Source organism: Urocampus carinirostris, chromosome 15 (assembly GCF_059441175.1).
Source record: "Urocampus carinirostris isolate Australia breed hairy pipefish chromosome 15, RoL_Ucar_1.0, whole genome shotgun sequence".
NCBI lineage: Eukaryota > Metazoa > Chordata > Actinopteri > Syngnathiformes > Syngnathidae > Urocampus > Urocampus carinirostris.
Window position 1 is genome coordinate 8,366,968 of NC_142363.1, and position 17,152 is coordinate 8,384,119.

At 38.9% G+C, this 17,152-nt stretch overlaps 1 protein-coding gene across 3 annotated transcripts in view; it reads left to right on the top strand.

Moving 5' to 3' along the window:
* The first annotated feature begins 358 nt into the window (after window positions 1–358).
* The window catches only part of ccdc88c (coiled-coil and HOOK domain protein 88C), a 76,384-nt gene continuing 59,590 nt past the window's right edge, over window positions 359–17,152 (top strand). For all 3 annotated transcript variants that reach the window (XR_015852838.1, XM_088354078.1, XM_088354079.1), the window contains exons 1-3: window positions 359–709; window positions 3,252–3,364; window positions 12,811–12,919. Coding sequence is in view for 2 of the 3 variants with exons in the window: in XM_088354078.1 (XP_088210204.1) it covers window positions 650–709; window positions 3,252–3,364; window positions 12,811–12,919 (282 nt within the window). In the remaining variant the exon portion in view is untranslated. The remainder of the gene's footprint in view (window positions 710–3,251; window positions 3,365–12,810; window positions 12,920–17,152) is intronic.

Below are 17,152 nucleotides of genomic sequence, written 5' to 3' on the forward strand. Positions count from 1 at the left end.
ATTACACTGTTTAACAGATATTTATGGTTAATGTCGCCATAGTAATCACTCATAACATGAGTTCTGATTCTTTCGTGGTCAAAATAACAAAATAAAATTCAAAGCGTCCTGTATAATTCTTGGTTGATTAAGGTTTAAGGCAGTCAAAATCGATTGGTTTCAGACCACCTTTTTCTTTAACCATGTGACTTTATTTCATGTAACGCGGTTTATTTTTCCAATTTCGTGTTCATATTTATTAACCTGTCACTTTCGTTGTTTTCCCCTTTAATTGTTTTACGAGTGTTTTTACTGCTTTACGGCAGAGTCGCGTATCCTAGACAACGAAAGCAACTGTCCGGGCAAAGTTAGGATTCCCACAACGCATTTACCCGAGACGTGGAAATTACATTTATATTTGACCAGGGAAACACTAGAGGGTTTTTAAGTGCACTTTTGGACACTGTTGGACTTTTTTAAACGTTTTTTCTTCCTTTTAATTATTTGAAAGCGCGGAGGGAAGTGGGGAAGGGTGAAACAATAGTGAGTGGGAGAAAGCTCATCCGGGGAGGTCGATGCCTCGCGGGGGCTTTGTTCTGTCCTGCGTGGAGCCCGCCGATAGCGTCAAATAACCGGCCGAGCGACCCACTGGGACCCGGGCCCAAGCACCATGGACGGGACTCTTTCTGAGCTGCTGGCAGCTTTCTTGGAGTCGCCTCTTGTATTGTGGGTGAGTGCGAAAGCCACGTTTTCCCCCGATAGTGAACTTTGAGCCATAGTTATTGGAACAAACATCAAATATTAAGCGAAAAAAAACAATATATATAAGGGGTCTCGGACTCCATTGATTTGGGGGCAGACGGAGCTAGTTTGTAGGTGAGGTGGAGCCAAATCGTGTTTTCCGCAAGTAAAGATCTAATAAAAACACTGTTCTCGAATATATATTACACAAAATAAGATCTAAACTTAAGAAAAACATAAAATAAATGAATCCGAAGTAATCCATAAATCGCGTGGGCTGCACTTACGTTAAAGGGACAGTGAGTATTATTTGACCACTAGTGTTCATGTATAAGAGGAATCAACTGATACGGGTTTTTCAGTGGAGGTATTGATTATTGCTATTAGGATGAGGCTGATAACCGATATTTGAAGCCGATATCATACCTGTCAACCTGTACGGTTTTGTCGTACAAAGTACGTTTTTTATGCATTTTAAGACGAGTACGACGTACTAGGAAATCTGTACGGAAAAATGCAAATTTGTCAATGATGGGTACCATCCGGTATACACCGACTATCACGAAACGGCAAATCAGTCAAGTCAAAGGAGTTCGCCGCGGAAGCCTGTATCTCGCTATGGTTTTTTTTTGCAAATGAAGCGAGCGGTTTGATGCTGCTGTGCGCTTGCGTCTGCCGCCTGGGGATTTCCCATTATGCATCATTCCGGAAAAAAAATGGTGTACGATTATTTTGTATTTTGTACGGGAAAATACGACAGTTTGTACGGGCATGGAGCCGTGGAGGTTGACAGGTATGCGATATTGACTTGCAGCATAAGCTTTAAAATTGGCGTAAGAATTTTTTTTAAAAATGCAAAAAGAAAGAAGAATATTTGTTGTAAATTCAAACAATACTTGAATTACTCTTTAAAACTATTTTACAATTTTCAAAATATCAGACATGACTTGGTTTTCATCTTAACCAGAAGCTAACCGTACATGAAAGAAAATTACACTCGGCAGCAACTTGTAAAGGTACATAAAAACTTATAGCTCCCTGGGAGAGGAGGGAAGGACGATGAGTAGGAATGACATGTGGAGAGAGAGAGGGAGGGAGCTCGGGTGCATATAAAAAAGCCTAAATAATCGGATGGTCGAATGAATAAATAGGCCGATACCGATATCCGTCAAATTCCCAAATATCAGTGACGATAATCGGTCCGCTTGATAATCAGCCGACCTCTACTGTATAGCCCCTTTATTCCTACTTAACCACCGGATCACCACAGGATTTATGTGCATTGTTGTCCCAAAACAGCAGGTGTAGGAGTACTAGAGTTTGAATGGCGCGAAAGAAGATTTATATTTTGAGTTGCGTTTTTAGAGTCGCAAAATTAAAAATCAAAATTCCCAGCTGTTGTTGTTAGGGTGCACACATCGCAATTTTAACCCTGGAGAACCCAAGAATTATTTTCGTCTCTGGAAAATGATCACTACTTGGGATCTCCAGGGTTAAGGAACACAATTATTTTTGCAATATCAAAGGAAACAGTCCTTTTTAAGACTAATACTTTATTATATTGTAAAAAAAAAATCTCATCTCATCTCATCAGCTGCACCGCTTATCCTCATTAGGGTCGCGGGGGGCTGGAGCCAAATCCAGCCATCTCTGGGCAGTGGGCAGGAGACACCCTGAACTGGTTGCCAGCCAATCGCAGGGCACACGGGGACAGACAACTCACTCGCTCATGTTTTTGATTAATTGTTGTTATCATTATTATAATTGATCCTACCAACATTAACAATGTATTTAAGGTGGGTGCAAGTCAGATTTTGTATTGTGTGCACCTTTTACAGAGTAGAGGACAGTACTGTAGTACTTCTTTCTGCCGCGTGACGCTGTTAGAAGTCACTCAGCATCCACCCCGAAGAAGAAATCCGGCTTCTACTTCCTAGTTCGTGTGTAAACATGCTATGTCTACTGTATCTCTAGTGCGCTAAGAATTTTGACCGTTTTATCGTTTAACATCTCGTGCATCCATTCAATATGATTGGTGTAAAGTGTAAAGAAGAAGCGAGCCATTTCTTTTGAAATGAAAGTAGAATAAGAAAGATTGATGCGGTTGAGAATATGGTTGGATCGCTTTTTTTCGCCCACTTTCTACCACGGGAAGTTGCCTAACCCTTAAAGATCATATTCCAAAAGTAATTTAAACTTAACTTTATTTATCTTTATAGAGCATATTATTTCATTAAATGTTTTTTTTTACTTACAAAACAATACAGGTTACTTATACAAGCCTTAAAACATACTTCTATAAACCTTAAACATACAAAATATAGCACTGAAGCAACTTACAAACAATTTCAACTTACGAACGATCGTCCGGAACCTAACTCGTTCGTAAGTAGGGCATCGTCTTTATATTTGTTAGGTGTTCAGTAGGTTGAATTAGGTTTTACTGGTGGTCAACTAATACAAAATATGAAAATTTGAAAGTACAATTATCACATTATGTTTTTGTCTTATTTTATTTTGTTTGTCCATAGGTGCGGACATTGGGTCCATTGGGGTCATGTGAAAATGGGGGCTCAGAGGAGCGTGTCAACATGTTTGTGGAGCTCGTGGATGGCGTCTTCCTGCACAAGATCATGACACAAATGTAGGTAGCGCTTATTGACATGATTCGGTTGCCAAGTGCACTTTGGTCGGTGTGGACAGGATGTACTCTGTGAATAGTTTGTTGTAGGTGTGTTTCTGTAACCACATCCTGTGTCACTGCAAAGGCTGCAACTACTGACTATTTTACAGCGTTGATGGCAAATCCTGAAAAATGCTTGAATTTTTTTTTACTGTTGTGTTTTCAAGGGAAGGAAAATGCCTGAATTTTTGGTTAGGTGCTTGAAAATACTTGTTGCCATTGCCATGTTTCTTGGGACTCTGACTTTATAGACCATGCAATAAGCGAAGACATTTTTTGTAAAAGTGTGCGAAAATGACGTAGACACGCCTGCTCTGGTGGCTTGTTATTTATGGTGTTGTCATGTGAAGCTCTTTTAGAAAACCAGCTCTTTTGGCTCGTTCACTAAGCCTCCGAACGACTACTCAGATTTTTGTTTTTTAAATGATGTATTAGCTATTTTAATTAAACATTATGCACCAAATTATTTAAAAATTCCCAATTTCATATGTTTTGTAGGGGAACCCTGAAAAACATAAAATGGAAATTGAAAAAAAAAAACACAGCTACAAAAATCATTTGTAAAACACAATACAATTTTAGCTTTTTACACACTGAACAGAGTTAAAGTCGTGCAAAACAATAAAATACATATTAAAAATATTGACTCTACAGTGCTATCAATAACTGATAAAATGTAAAAAATATTTAAAATTCGATTTCAACCAATAAAGACACAGATCAACTGTGTTTAAAATTTTAGACACTGATCTTCTAAAAAACAAACGGCATTAGATAAGCAGTTTCTAAAATTGAAAGACACTCTTTTTCGGAGCAATCAATATCATTAAAATTACCGTATTTTCTGCACTATAGGGCGCACCGGGTTATAGGGCGCACCCCCAAAAAATAGTTTTTGGTCCTATATCTTCCATAGATAAGGCGCACCGGATTATAAGGCGCTACAACGGGAACGTCGACAAAACAGTCAGATGATTCAGTCCAACTGATTACCCCCTTAACATTCCCAAAGCTTGCAAAGAAGCAAATACGTGTCGTAGACACGTGCGGATGCGGTGTCCGTACGATGTCCCTCAAATGCATCATTTCAAATATCATTCGGAAGGTTAAAGTCTTGGGATTCAAGAAATGCCAACCATTCCTTAGTTTCTATTTTCTTTTTCACTCGCAACTTTACTGTGCATATTACAATAAACACTTGGAATTGAGTTTAATTCACTCAACTCATCACAGCAACATCAAGATCGTTCTAAAACAAGATATCGGGAAAATATAAAGCCGCATAGCTCACCTAAGTTTTCACGTTCAATAATGATACGCAATCATGGTCTTCTTACAACCGTGAGTGTAGTAAATCCAGGAGAGTAAAATATTTACAAATACAGACTAATGAAACATGTTTCTTTATGGCGTAGTTTAGCAAGCTTGCTAATCAGTCATCTTTTTCGGCCAATTGCAGGGTTTGTTTCGGCCCTCTAGCCTATCCGAGGCTCCGAATAACTTCAGCCAATAGCGATCGATTTAACGGATGATTGACACATCTTTTTCGGCCAATTGCAGTGTTTGTTTTGGCCCTCTAGCCAGTCCGAGGCTCCGAATAACTTCAGCCAATAGCGATCGATTTAACGGATGATTGACACATCTTTTTCGGCCAATTGCAGGGTTTGTTTTGGCCCTCTAGCCAATCCGAGGCTCCGAATAACTTCAGCCAATAGCGATCGATTTAACGGATGATTGACACATCTTTTTCGGCCAATTGCAGGGTTTGTTTCGGCCCTCTAGCCTATCCGAGGCTCCGAATAACTTTAGCCAATAGCGATCGATTCAAATGTTGATTGACAAATTGGTTAGCCAATGAAACGCCGGTATACAAATCCCAGCATACACCGCGAACTACTCCACGTTCGGGGGAAAATTGAGTTGGCGGCTGTTGCGTAAGTTGCGAGACCTTGCGATTTAATATTGAGCCATATATAAGGCGCACTGTATTATAAGGCGCATGGTCAGCTTTTGAAAAAAATTAAGACTTTTAGGTGCGCCTTATAGTGCGGAAAATACGGTAGTCCAAACTTGGCTCATATTTCTGCTTTTTGTACATTACATTCTTTTTTGGGCTTCCATATTCATCCATCCATCCATTATTTGCACTGCTTATCCTCAGTAGGGTTGCGGGGGGCTTCCATATTGAACTCCTTTATTACCCTTTTTCCTTGTTTGTAAATAAGTGTTGCTTATTGAAGCTGCACGTGAATTGTTAAAGCAGAATGTCAGAATTCATGTCTGGTTATAGCAGCACAATGACACAAAAAGATCCTAGATAACACATAGGAACAGTGCAAAATTGCACAAAGTTTGTGCTAGCAGCTTTATTTTAGTCACCAAAGCCAACAAAGAAAACAAAACGTATTTTTCATCAGGGCGCTATTTCGTCCTTTGAAGGTACTGGAAAAAAATAACAATGAGCTTTGAAAATACTTGAAAAGTGCTTAAATTTCCCCATGAAAAAGGTGTACAAACCCTATGATTGGCACTAAGCACTAAACGTTGGATTTGGGGGGGTTTGGTCACCTATTATCTGGGTATCCGTCGGCTATCAAGTTGTTTTTAGGGTGTTATCTGGTACCCGTGGGCATCACGTTGGTGTTCTTCTTCAAGTTTTTGATTTGACATTTCAACGGGTCAGATTTAGCACATGCCTTGAGTGGCAACGTCTTAACATTGTTTGATTTCAATATGTCATTGGTTGGCAGACATATCAAGGCTCCAATCTGATGGAGTTGCAGTTGCCCATGACTCCTGGTTTGATAGCCTGAGGCCACTTAACTGGCGGCTGTCCACGATTCTGGATCCGACCCGTCTGCAATCTGGGAACGCAACCAGCAGCTTTGCAGCCTAAGCTCATGTCTGAACACCACTACTGCTCTTAGTCAAGCGTTTTGACCTTCATATTGACAGTATTTTAAATCCTTGTGCTCGTTTCTATTGAAACGTGTGGATACTTACAGGCTTAAAGGACCAAAAGTGCCAACATAACAAACAAACATTGCGTCCCTCTAGCCATACACCGGATCATTGCACTTCCCGAAAAGTACACGTACCTTCACTGTGCATCTCATTCATTATTCTGGAATGAATCTTTGTGGGGATGGTAACCAGTCACGTGTCAGGACCTGCAGATCCTAATTTGATGGGCAGGTTTGACAGATAAGAGTTAATTCATGAAACGCGGCAACACTGGGCTGTGAAACAATTTCTTAAATATGTGTTACATTTAAAGTTTAGTGCACACTCAAAATGAGGAGATAATACATCAATAAATGTTGAGCTTGATTGATTGACATTACCCTCTGTTTGTCAAATAAAAAGTTGCCATGAACTAAAAATCGACATTTTCCATAAACAATTGAGAAAAACAGAAGGAAGGGCTGACTGGAAAGAGCAGGAGCTTATCTTAGTCCCGTCCCCTTGACAGTCCAAACACTCATCACAATAATCGAATCATGTAACCGATTATTATAACAGGGTATTATATGTAAAATTATTCTATCTATTATATATTATTATACTTATCTTCATTCGAAGAAAAATACAAAACATAGAATTAACACTTGCAAGGAGAGCAGGAACCCAAACCAGGAACCGAGAAGAGACTCAAACCTGTTCTAAAAGCCCTCCCCAGAGCCTTTTCTTTTTATTAAATCTTCTTGGTTACAAAAACAGATTCACCCTAAAGGGTATGGAATTCAAAGAACATAAACATGATTGTTTGATATTAACAATGATGTAAACAGCTTATAATAGTCTAAACAAAAGCGCACAATAATAGTCAAAATAACGAACTGGCATTCTATGGAGTCTCCTTGCAGATGTCCGATATTAAAAACTAAATAAACTAAAATCTATTTGGAAATGACTATTTCAATAGAAAAATAATTAAATATAGAAATAAGCAAGAACTAATAATCTAGTCGATAATGGCATGGCGGCTCTGTGGTTAGTGCCCAGCCCCATGGTGCGGAGGTCCAGGGTTCAACTCCAGCTACCGCGTAGTTTGCATGTTCTCTCCATGCCTGCTTGGGTTTCTTCCGAGCACTCCGGTTTCCTCCCAGTCCAAAAACATGCACGTCAGGTTAATTGACCGGTCCAAATTGTCCTTAGGTGTGAATGGGTGAGCGAGTTGTCTGTCTCTGTGTGCCCTGCGACTGGCTGGCAACTAGTTCGGGGTGTTCCCTGCCCACTGCCCAAAGATTGCTGGGATGGGCTCCAGCACCCCTTGCAACCCTAGTGAGGATAAGCAGAAAATGGATGGATGGAATTTAGTTAATTTACTTTACACATATTCAAGTAATTTAATTAATTAATTCAACCTTTCATCAATTAATGATGCAAGATTTACGTATTGGAATGCTTATTTTCACATTAGATCGATAAACTAAACGTTTGTTTTATTTTGAGCACTTTTCTTCATCCATGGCAGGATGCAGGACTTTTGACAGTAAATAGCTCCATAAAACACGACGTCAGCCAACAATACAGTATAAAACTCTGCTGCAAAGAACATAAAAATTAGAGGTGCTTGGCATTTTTCTAAATTATCTGTGCAAATAAATTTCAAAAACGTATATTTTTAACAGTTCTTTTTTTACCATATTTGTGTCTGCTCATGTGCTACTTTCTGATCCTTTTCTAATCATGTTAAGCTAAAAGGGAAAAACATAGACATATCAAACCAACTATGCTGTCTAAATAGAGCAAACATAACAATAAATATCAAATTGAGAGAAGGCACACTATTTCCACTGTCTGCTCTTAAGAACACACCGCTCTTAATTTGCCAAGAAGTCTCGATTGATATGCTTAGCACCTTCCTGATGGTATCACACGTCACAATTGATAATGCTAAAATTAATGATAATAATAATAATAATAACATTACAAAAACAATGATGATAATAATCATGATATTTGAAGGTGCCTGTCACGTATGCATGTATTTAAAAGCATTTTCACTAAATTTTAAAGTTTCAGTGCACTTAGAACTGGCAGAAATTACTTTGTTAGTAGAAACTAATTCACACAGAACTATGAGAGGGGAAAACTAGCATACTTAAAAAGTAAATTATCCACAACAAAAAAGTTATAGTGGAAAGTTTGAGTTTGTGTATGTAATGCAGTCCTAAAACTGTAGTTTAGAAACCTTAAATTAAATGTCTCATTAATAAACTCCTTACTGTGAACATGACATTTTCATTAAAGAAACCAAGGCTTACTTTATTCATTATTGTAATGGTATTTGTCAGGCGCAACCGAAAAGCATTGTTTCAGTTTTATATCAATAAAGGAAGTTAATCTTGCAATAAAAAAGTTAAAAAAAAAACAATTTGACATTACAGCAGCTTGGCTTTTTTGGTCTTTTGCTTTCAGGAAAAGACTTATCTGTCTTTAGTCTGATAAACTGATAGTGCTTTTCATATTTTGGCTACCAATAATGTTGCTTCCTGTAGACAAATCGGGCCCTTAAGAATCCTTGCTAACGTTGTTATATGTTGACATTGGACCAGAACCACCCGCGAAAAGTGAAAATCCACGAAGCAGCGTTGCACCTTCATATAAAAGCCTCCAAAGGGTTCAACTTACCTTAAGATAACGTCATTAACCACTAAAAGTATACGACTGTGACATCATGCTAATTATAGATCTACTGATAATAACACATAATTGGAATGTTAATGGTTTTGTCATTATTAAAAAGTTAAACGAAAATGGTGGGGTTCTTTTAGCGTGAGCCAGCAGGAGAGCAAGGAGGGTGGCCGGCAACTGTGCGCTAGCATCGGGTGTCATCTAATGAAAACAGATCTCCAAGATGATTAAAATGAAACCGTTTCCCACCAGTTGATGATTCAGGTCATCCGTTTCATGGCTAATGGACTTGGCGTTAGAAAGATACAGGTTCTGCAGTGGTAGCTTCAAAGACTTGTTAGCCTAGCCATTAGCAGAAGGCTGAACCAGCAGCACCGTTTTTGCTTTCTTCCAGACGCCGCCCTAGTCGCTTCTGGAAACCGATAATAATCCACGAAGCACCGGCTAGTGATCACAATTTCATTGCGTTTTTCTTAGTTTCTTCAGAGTACAATGTAATGGATTGATTTATTTTTAATGTAACGAGCCACTAAAAGCTAGCATTTGTGGTGCTTCACAGTTTGTTTTGATTGCACATGCTCCCCCTGGCTGTTTGACTGGCAGCATACTCCAACCTATCACAGTAGCGTATACAGACAGTCACCCACACCCAACACAGAGCGCCCTCCCTCATCTGTCCCCGCGCTGTGCTCTTTAATAGAACACAATGCACAATACCAATGACAATAAAGACAAAATCAATTCACTTCAAAATCCGCGTAGAAGTGAACCAGCGATAACCGATGCGCAAAGTAGCGAGGGGTCCCTGTACTGTATGTAGCCATGCTACAAGAACTTTTGAATCGTTAAATCGTTACCTTACAGGGTGGACGCACTGTCCATCTATTACTGAGGCTTAATCACACCACATGTTCATGTCTGTCTTCATTGTTTTCAGAATTGTTAGAATAATGCTATTGTTCTCCGCTCAGTGAATGCCCCCAGGGCTGACTGGCCCCTGCCCCCCAGGCAGGATTTAGGTCTCAAAGGATATGGATGAGAAAGTGGGTTAAAGTGGAGGACCTTCGGATCAAGGATCTGTTAGAGGAGTTACAAGAATGTCACTCAGTAACTATGTCATTTTAGTAACTGACATATATTTGTATTTTTGTATATGTTAAATTGTTTTACACCTTTTTGTAGACCCCCTTGTCGAGTTGCTTGTGTTTCACCCTTTTGTGGCTTAAATCGTGAAATACGTGCAGGGGTGGTGCCATATGTTTAGTTTCTCCAGCAATTGCTGGCCTGGTTTCAGTGCTCCTTTTTGCTCTGGCGCGGTCCTCGAACATTAGAAGTTAGAATCACTGATGGATAAATTAATTCAGTTTTTAGTATTGGACACCTGTAAAAGAGATTGCACAGGATGCCATTTCCTTATTTTGACAATTATTGAGCACAGTTGTTTGTTGTTTTGACTAATATGAACTGTTGACATCAGTTTCAGGATCAGCCTATCATGTTGCTTTGATTTCCAAACAAGTTTTGGCGGATCTGTTTTTGTAGATAGATAGATAGATAGATACTTTATTATACTTTATACTTGTAATCTACTGTAGGAGATTTAATAAAAGGGGTTTTGTGGGGGTGACTTTAGAACAGGTCAGCACGGCGGCGCAGTGGTTAGCGCGTGTGCGGCACAGTTCTGAGGTCGTGAGATCAAACCCCCTATGTAGAGTTTGCATGTTCTCCCTGTGCTTGCGTGGGTTTCCTCCGGGCACTCTGGTTTCCTCCCACATTCCAAAAACATGCTTGTCAGGTTAATTGGCCGGTCCAAATGGTCACTGGGAGTGAATGAGCGAATGAGTTGTCTGTCCCTTGTGCCCTGCGATTGGCTGGCAACCAGTTCAGGGTGTCCCCTGCCCACTGCCCGAAGATAGCTGGGATGGGCTCCAGCACCCCTGCGACCCTACTGAGGATAAGCGGTGCAGATAATGGATGGATGGACTTTTGAACAGGTTGGATTCTGTTATCTAATGTTTGGCTTCTCTCCCTTGTTCTCCTTGCAAGTTCAAACTCCATTGATGACTTTTCTGCTTTTTTTGAGCGTCTACTTAACTTTGAACTTATCACTGATGCCAGAATTGGTGCCACTCAGTAGATGCTGAAACTATTAATTTTCAAAGTGGAGTGTTTACAATGTAGTACATTTTACTTTTTTAATTTTAGTCTTAAAGGGGCACTGTGTAATATTTGATAACCGGATTATGCTGTATTGTGTTGTGAGACCGAGAACGAGTGCTACAAAGAACAAGAAAGAATACAAACTAAGGAGACTCGAAGTGACCAAACACTTATTATATTCCTGCCTGGCTTTTTTCAAGGTACCCTTAACAGCTAGATAGCGGACAATCATGTCAGCTCCCTCTTAATGCGTCTCATGTTATGTAAAATAAATACAAATTTCTGGACCTATGAATATTAAAAAATGCATGTTCACATGATGGTTCATGTATTTTTAAATTAATTATCTTTTTGGAGTTTTACCTAAACAATACACAATATCCAAGGGTCTCCAACGTGGTGCCCGTGGGCTCCAGCTAGCCCCTTTACAAATTTTGTGTTTGTTTTTCATTTATTATTTATTTGCCTGTCTCTTAAAATGGTCAGCGTTTCATTCATGTGTTTATCTCTTTTAGTTTTAGGCATTTTTATGTAATTTTGTACGAATCTGTAGTATGTTCAATAAAATATTGATTTTTCATTGTATCAATTTCTACCGTGTTTATTATCATTTGCCACATAATTAAATCAACTTCATGCTAAATTTAAGGAGAAAAAAATTCAGATCATTTGACCAATTATTCGGTCACTAGTTGACTAGTAATTAGCTGCAGCCCTAGTATTTAACAAGGAATTTTCCATAGCAAACTTATTTCACCCCAGCACCATTTGACATTATTGAAAATTTTGTACATTATTATGTTCTTCTGTGTTTAAGTCAAGTCAAGTCAAGTCAAGTCATCTTTATTTGTATAGCCCTAAATCACGAAGAGTCTCTATATTACACAGTCTATTTTTCAGCCGACGAGAAGAGTAGGTTATTCATATGCTATGGAGTAGAAGTGAGTTTTAAGTTTAGATTTAAACATTTCCACTGAGGTTGCAGATCGGATCTCAGGGGGAAGAGCATTCCACAGCACCGGTGCCCGGATGGAGAACGCTCTCGAACCAGCAGAACACTTAAATGTGACATACCTTAAAGTGAGTGCGGCAAAGCGGCTGAGTGGTTAGCGCGTCCGCGGCACAGTTCTGAGTTAATGGGATCAAATCCAGCTACCAGCCTTCATGCGCAGAGTTTGCATGTTCTCCCCGTGCTTGCATGGGTTTCCTTTGGGAACGCCGGTTTCCTCCCACGTTCCAAAAACATGCATGTCAGGTTAATTGGCCGGTCCAATTTTTCCCTTGGTGTGAGGTGTGTGTGTGTACGTTTTTTGAAAATATTTTTGCAAAAAAATCAACAACTCAAGAAGTCACAGTGTCTAAATTGTTATGCTCAGTAAGTTAGCAAAGCCCACAAGGCCAAGTCAGACAATTGTTGTCAACCTTTCATGATCACACATACACTTGCACACACTCGATTCATATGTAAATGAGACTGGCACAGTGTGACAAGTATTATCACAAATTCCCATTCTGAACAAAGCCACTTAGTTATATTGATCCTTGTCTTTAATAGGCGTAAAGGACATAAATCTAAACCTTCTTGGTGTGTGTTTTGGTCTCCATAGTGATCCCAGTCCGCACAATCAGAGGCTGAACAAGAATGTGAACAACGACGTAGCGCTTCGCCTTCACAACTTGACCCTTCTCACGAGACACATCAGGACGTACTACAAGGTATGCATATTCAAAAAAAGGCAATAAATGCCATAGTCATGAACCCTACAAGGAACTCTGAAGCCAATGTCTTATTGCGGTTTCACAAAAATGATTCCAATGATATATCTTGAGAAACAATTTCCATTGGCTTCTGGGATGTTTCCTCAGCCTTCATGTGAGAGATACTGCACAAACATCCTGTGAAGATTATTACGTTATTATTATCAAACTTCACAAACAAAGGAAAAACTGTAGGCAATATACAAACATCTTAATAATACATTACACAAAAAAATTGTGGAATATATTACTCATTATTTTGTATGTATTAATGGATCTTTGTGAGTAAAACATGTTGATTCACAAAAAATAATAATGGCGGATTTAAAATACTACATTTTGGTTTGTTAAAGGGACACTGGGATATTTAACCACTAGATGACGCTGTATTGTGTCGTGCAGCTAAAGGAAGTGCTACAAGACACAAGATAGAATACAGAGTACGGAGACTTGAAGTGACAAACCTGCAACATATTCTTATTTCTTTGTGCAGCCTTTGCAAAGAAAGAGGGAAAAGAAAGAAAAAAGGGGAATATAGAAGAATTAGAGAGAAATGGAGAAATGAAATAAGATGAAAAAAATCTGCATTGCAAAAACTCTGAGGCATCGGCTGTTTGTGTTAGCTGGCTTGTGTCGCGGTCTGTTAGGAAGAAGGCAACGCCCACTGCAATGTGAAGATCCGTGTCAATGGGGGTCCCTCACCTTTCCTTGTTCTTTTGTGTAAAGCACTGTAACAAGATATCTCCAGGCAGCCCAAGGGACTAGTTTTCCCCAGTTGTTCCGAATGATCATATGATTACCACACTTCACACTCATTCAAATTCTTTGTCCTGGTCTTCTGACTTGAATTCATTTATGTATTTCATTTTATTGTTAGAATTGTTTTGATACAGTGTGATATGTGTTACCGGTTTTGAGCTGCTTGCTCTAGTTTGGTTTTCACCAAGCTCGAATCAATTTCAGAGTTGCGTCATGACCGCACCTTCACCCTCCTTGGTTACTCTGGAAACTGCAACAAAGGCCTGAGTCTATGGGATGTTTTGAACTCTATATCCTCTGACCTAGTTTGCACAGTGTTGTGAAGGAGTATTTTCCAACTTTTTGCATGTTAACTGTACGTTAAAGTTTCATATCATCAACACACTTTTGATATCTAAAAGATCATCTAAAATGCAGTTTGTGAAGGCCGTGTTTTGTTTTAAGGGAATAGAATTTAAATGTAGCTAGACTTGTGTGGAAAAAGGAACTGCCCCTTGAGGCTACAGTAAATGAAGCTGTATATTGCATCACAGTTAAGAAATTTGAACACACTGGTAGAAATAATTTCAATTTAATTCAGGACTTCTTTTAAGTTGTAGAAAGAAAATAAACAATGTTTTTCCAAATATTTATTTGATTCTTTGGCTTGGATTCAATACAAATGTTTTAATTCAAATTCAAGTCAAGTCATATTTATTTTCACTGCCCTTAATCCAGGGCTTCTCAAATATTTGAGAGATGCATTCAAACTGATCTCTAACATTTATTCAAGAGCTGCCAAACGTTTCAACATGCAAGCAATCCGTTTTTTTCCTCTTCACCCTTCGTGGTCGCAGTTAAGCGCTACGTACGCTTCGTCAAACTTCCTTGTCTTAGCTTTCGATGGGACACTTTTGTTTCTGTTTACCCTGTCTCTCTTCGCTTGTCTATCTGAATTAAATATTTTTTATGGGGGTCATTTGAGGGTCTGCTCCACTTTGTATCAACATTTCCCACTCTATGCTCAATTTCTATGCTGTTTGCATTGCGTAGAGATTTAATGTAATCAAAACACTGCCAATGACGCCACTGCTCCCTAGTGTAGTGGAGGTGCAGTTGCACTTTATTCTTTGAAAGGTTAAAAAAAACTGAGGTCAAACACGCCCCCGTCCCCCTTGACGTAGTCTCGAGGTCTGTACTATTTGAGAACCACTGCCTCAATCAAAAACAAGTCTTCAAGGGCTGCACAGACCCCAATTACAACATCCCCTGATCTAAAACCTACATGAGGACAAGGAAAATCTCAAAAACTATTGCATAGCACTATTTCAATTTCGGTACTGATTTTGCCTGTAAAGTGTCATGTGCAAAATGTCAAATAGTTTGCAAAAAAGTAAACTTACTGTGTTTGGCCTTTACCTTCTATCTCCAGAGTGGGCAGTTTGACTGATATCACCAAAGTGTTTTTTTTAGCCAAGCATTAACATTAATATCATAACTTCATCTTATTTATCCCTCTATATCTACGAATTTGTGTATTAAATTATTCACTTTCAGTGTCTGAAATTTTTCAATTTGATTCAACACAATTATTACCGTTATGGAGGAATATACAGATCTACAATTACTGAATTTTCTGAACTATAATTTTCTTTTTCTTTTTTTGGGGTCATAATTTGGCCCTGCGTGCGACTTATACTCCCGTTAAACTTGTATGTAAAATTATTGACACATTATTATATCATTGGGCTTTAATTTTTTTATGATTAGTACTGTATATCACTTCATATGTTATTTTCGCCACTACTGTAAATAGCAAGAGGGCGTTCTAGGCCTGTGTTGAGAAGTTCAACCTTGACCGCGACGTAAAAGCGAAAGGAAGAAGTATTTAGGGCGTACAGGTGGTTGTTAACCAGTAAAAGTGGCACAGAGGATGAAGATTTCATTGGATTTAGAGATCTAGAGTAACTATGATAGTTTGGTAAGCATAGTATTCATGTTAGAGTTATTTGAATAACTATATGTTTCGGCTTCACTGACAAGCGTGTCTAAGATATGCTCGTTAGTGTAACATTAGTATACCATGTTCTGTATTTTATTTGTATTTTCAATTGCCTTTGACATGCATGTTTTTGATGTTGGATTTTATTAAGTACAATTCCCCCCGGAATGTGACGTTTACAGTATATACGTAAACTGAGTGCGACTTATGTATGTTTTTTTCCTTCTCAATTATGCATTTTTGGCTGGTGCGACTTCTACTCTGGAGAGTCTGGAATATACAGTATCTATTGATACTAATTTGAAATCCTGAGGGTTCGGAAAATTTCTAGTAGAAACCACTACTCCAAAAGGACAGAAATGATTATTTAATTAAATTTTCATTCCAATAAGGTAAATTAATTATTTAATTATTTCGTTGAGCCGAACACACCGACCCTGATTGTGGCTATTGACATTTTCCATTTTGTTTCCGTTATTATTATTATCATTATTTTTAGATTGTTAGAGTTACCCCGCATTCCACATTCCAAAGACATGCATTTCAGGTGAATTGGCCGGTCCAAATTGTCCCTAGGTGTGAATGAGCGAATGAGTTGTCTGTCCCTGTGTGCCCTGCGATTGGCTGGCAACCAGTTCAGGGTGTCCCCTGCCCACTGCCCGATGATTGCTGGGATGGGCTCCAGCCCCCCGCGACCTTACTGAGGATAAGCGGTACGGCTGATGAGATGAGATGAGTTACCCCGGGTAGATCCCAGTCTTATACTTTTGCCTGTAATGACCCTTTTTGGGTGAAGTGCCAAAGTATTGAAATGCATTGTATTACGTATTTAAGACTGTTTATCTTTTCCTAATTTCATTTTTATTTTTGTTATCTTAACAAATCTGCCAAGTTTTAGGGCAATATGTGGCTGAGGGATAAATGATCAAATTTGTGAAACAGTACATTGGGTGGAGGACTGGCCTGTCTGTGACCAGTTGTGGTTAAATAAAATAATATCAAGTTCCATTGTTGGACTTTTTGTGAAGTACATTTGGGTTCATGTTAGCCTGTGTAGCCAACTTGAATATAGTCTAACCTCGATTTTACGGACCCAATACCACCAGACCTCAGAAGGGGAAAACATATTAAGTTCACTCAAAACGCACCTCATAGGTAGCAGTTTATTAGGGCTGCACGATTAACCGAAATCTAATCAACATTGCGACGTGACGTAGTGCGAAGGGGACGCTGTTTACTTAAGTTTCACCCCTAAGCAGTCCTGTAAAATTCCTCTTGAATCTCAAACCAAGACGTACCCAAAGTAAATCGAATGCTGTTTGGAGAATCTGGACGGTTTTGGTCTCTTTTGAAAAGAAACACTCTGAAATGTTGTCCCCAACGGAAATAATCAATGCAAGTGCTACTAACATTTAATAATCTCACTAAGAAATAGTAGGTTTTTATTCACG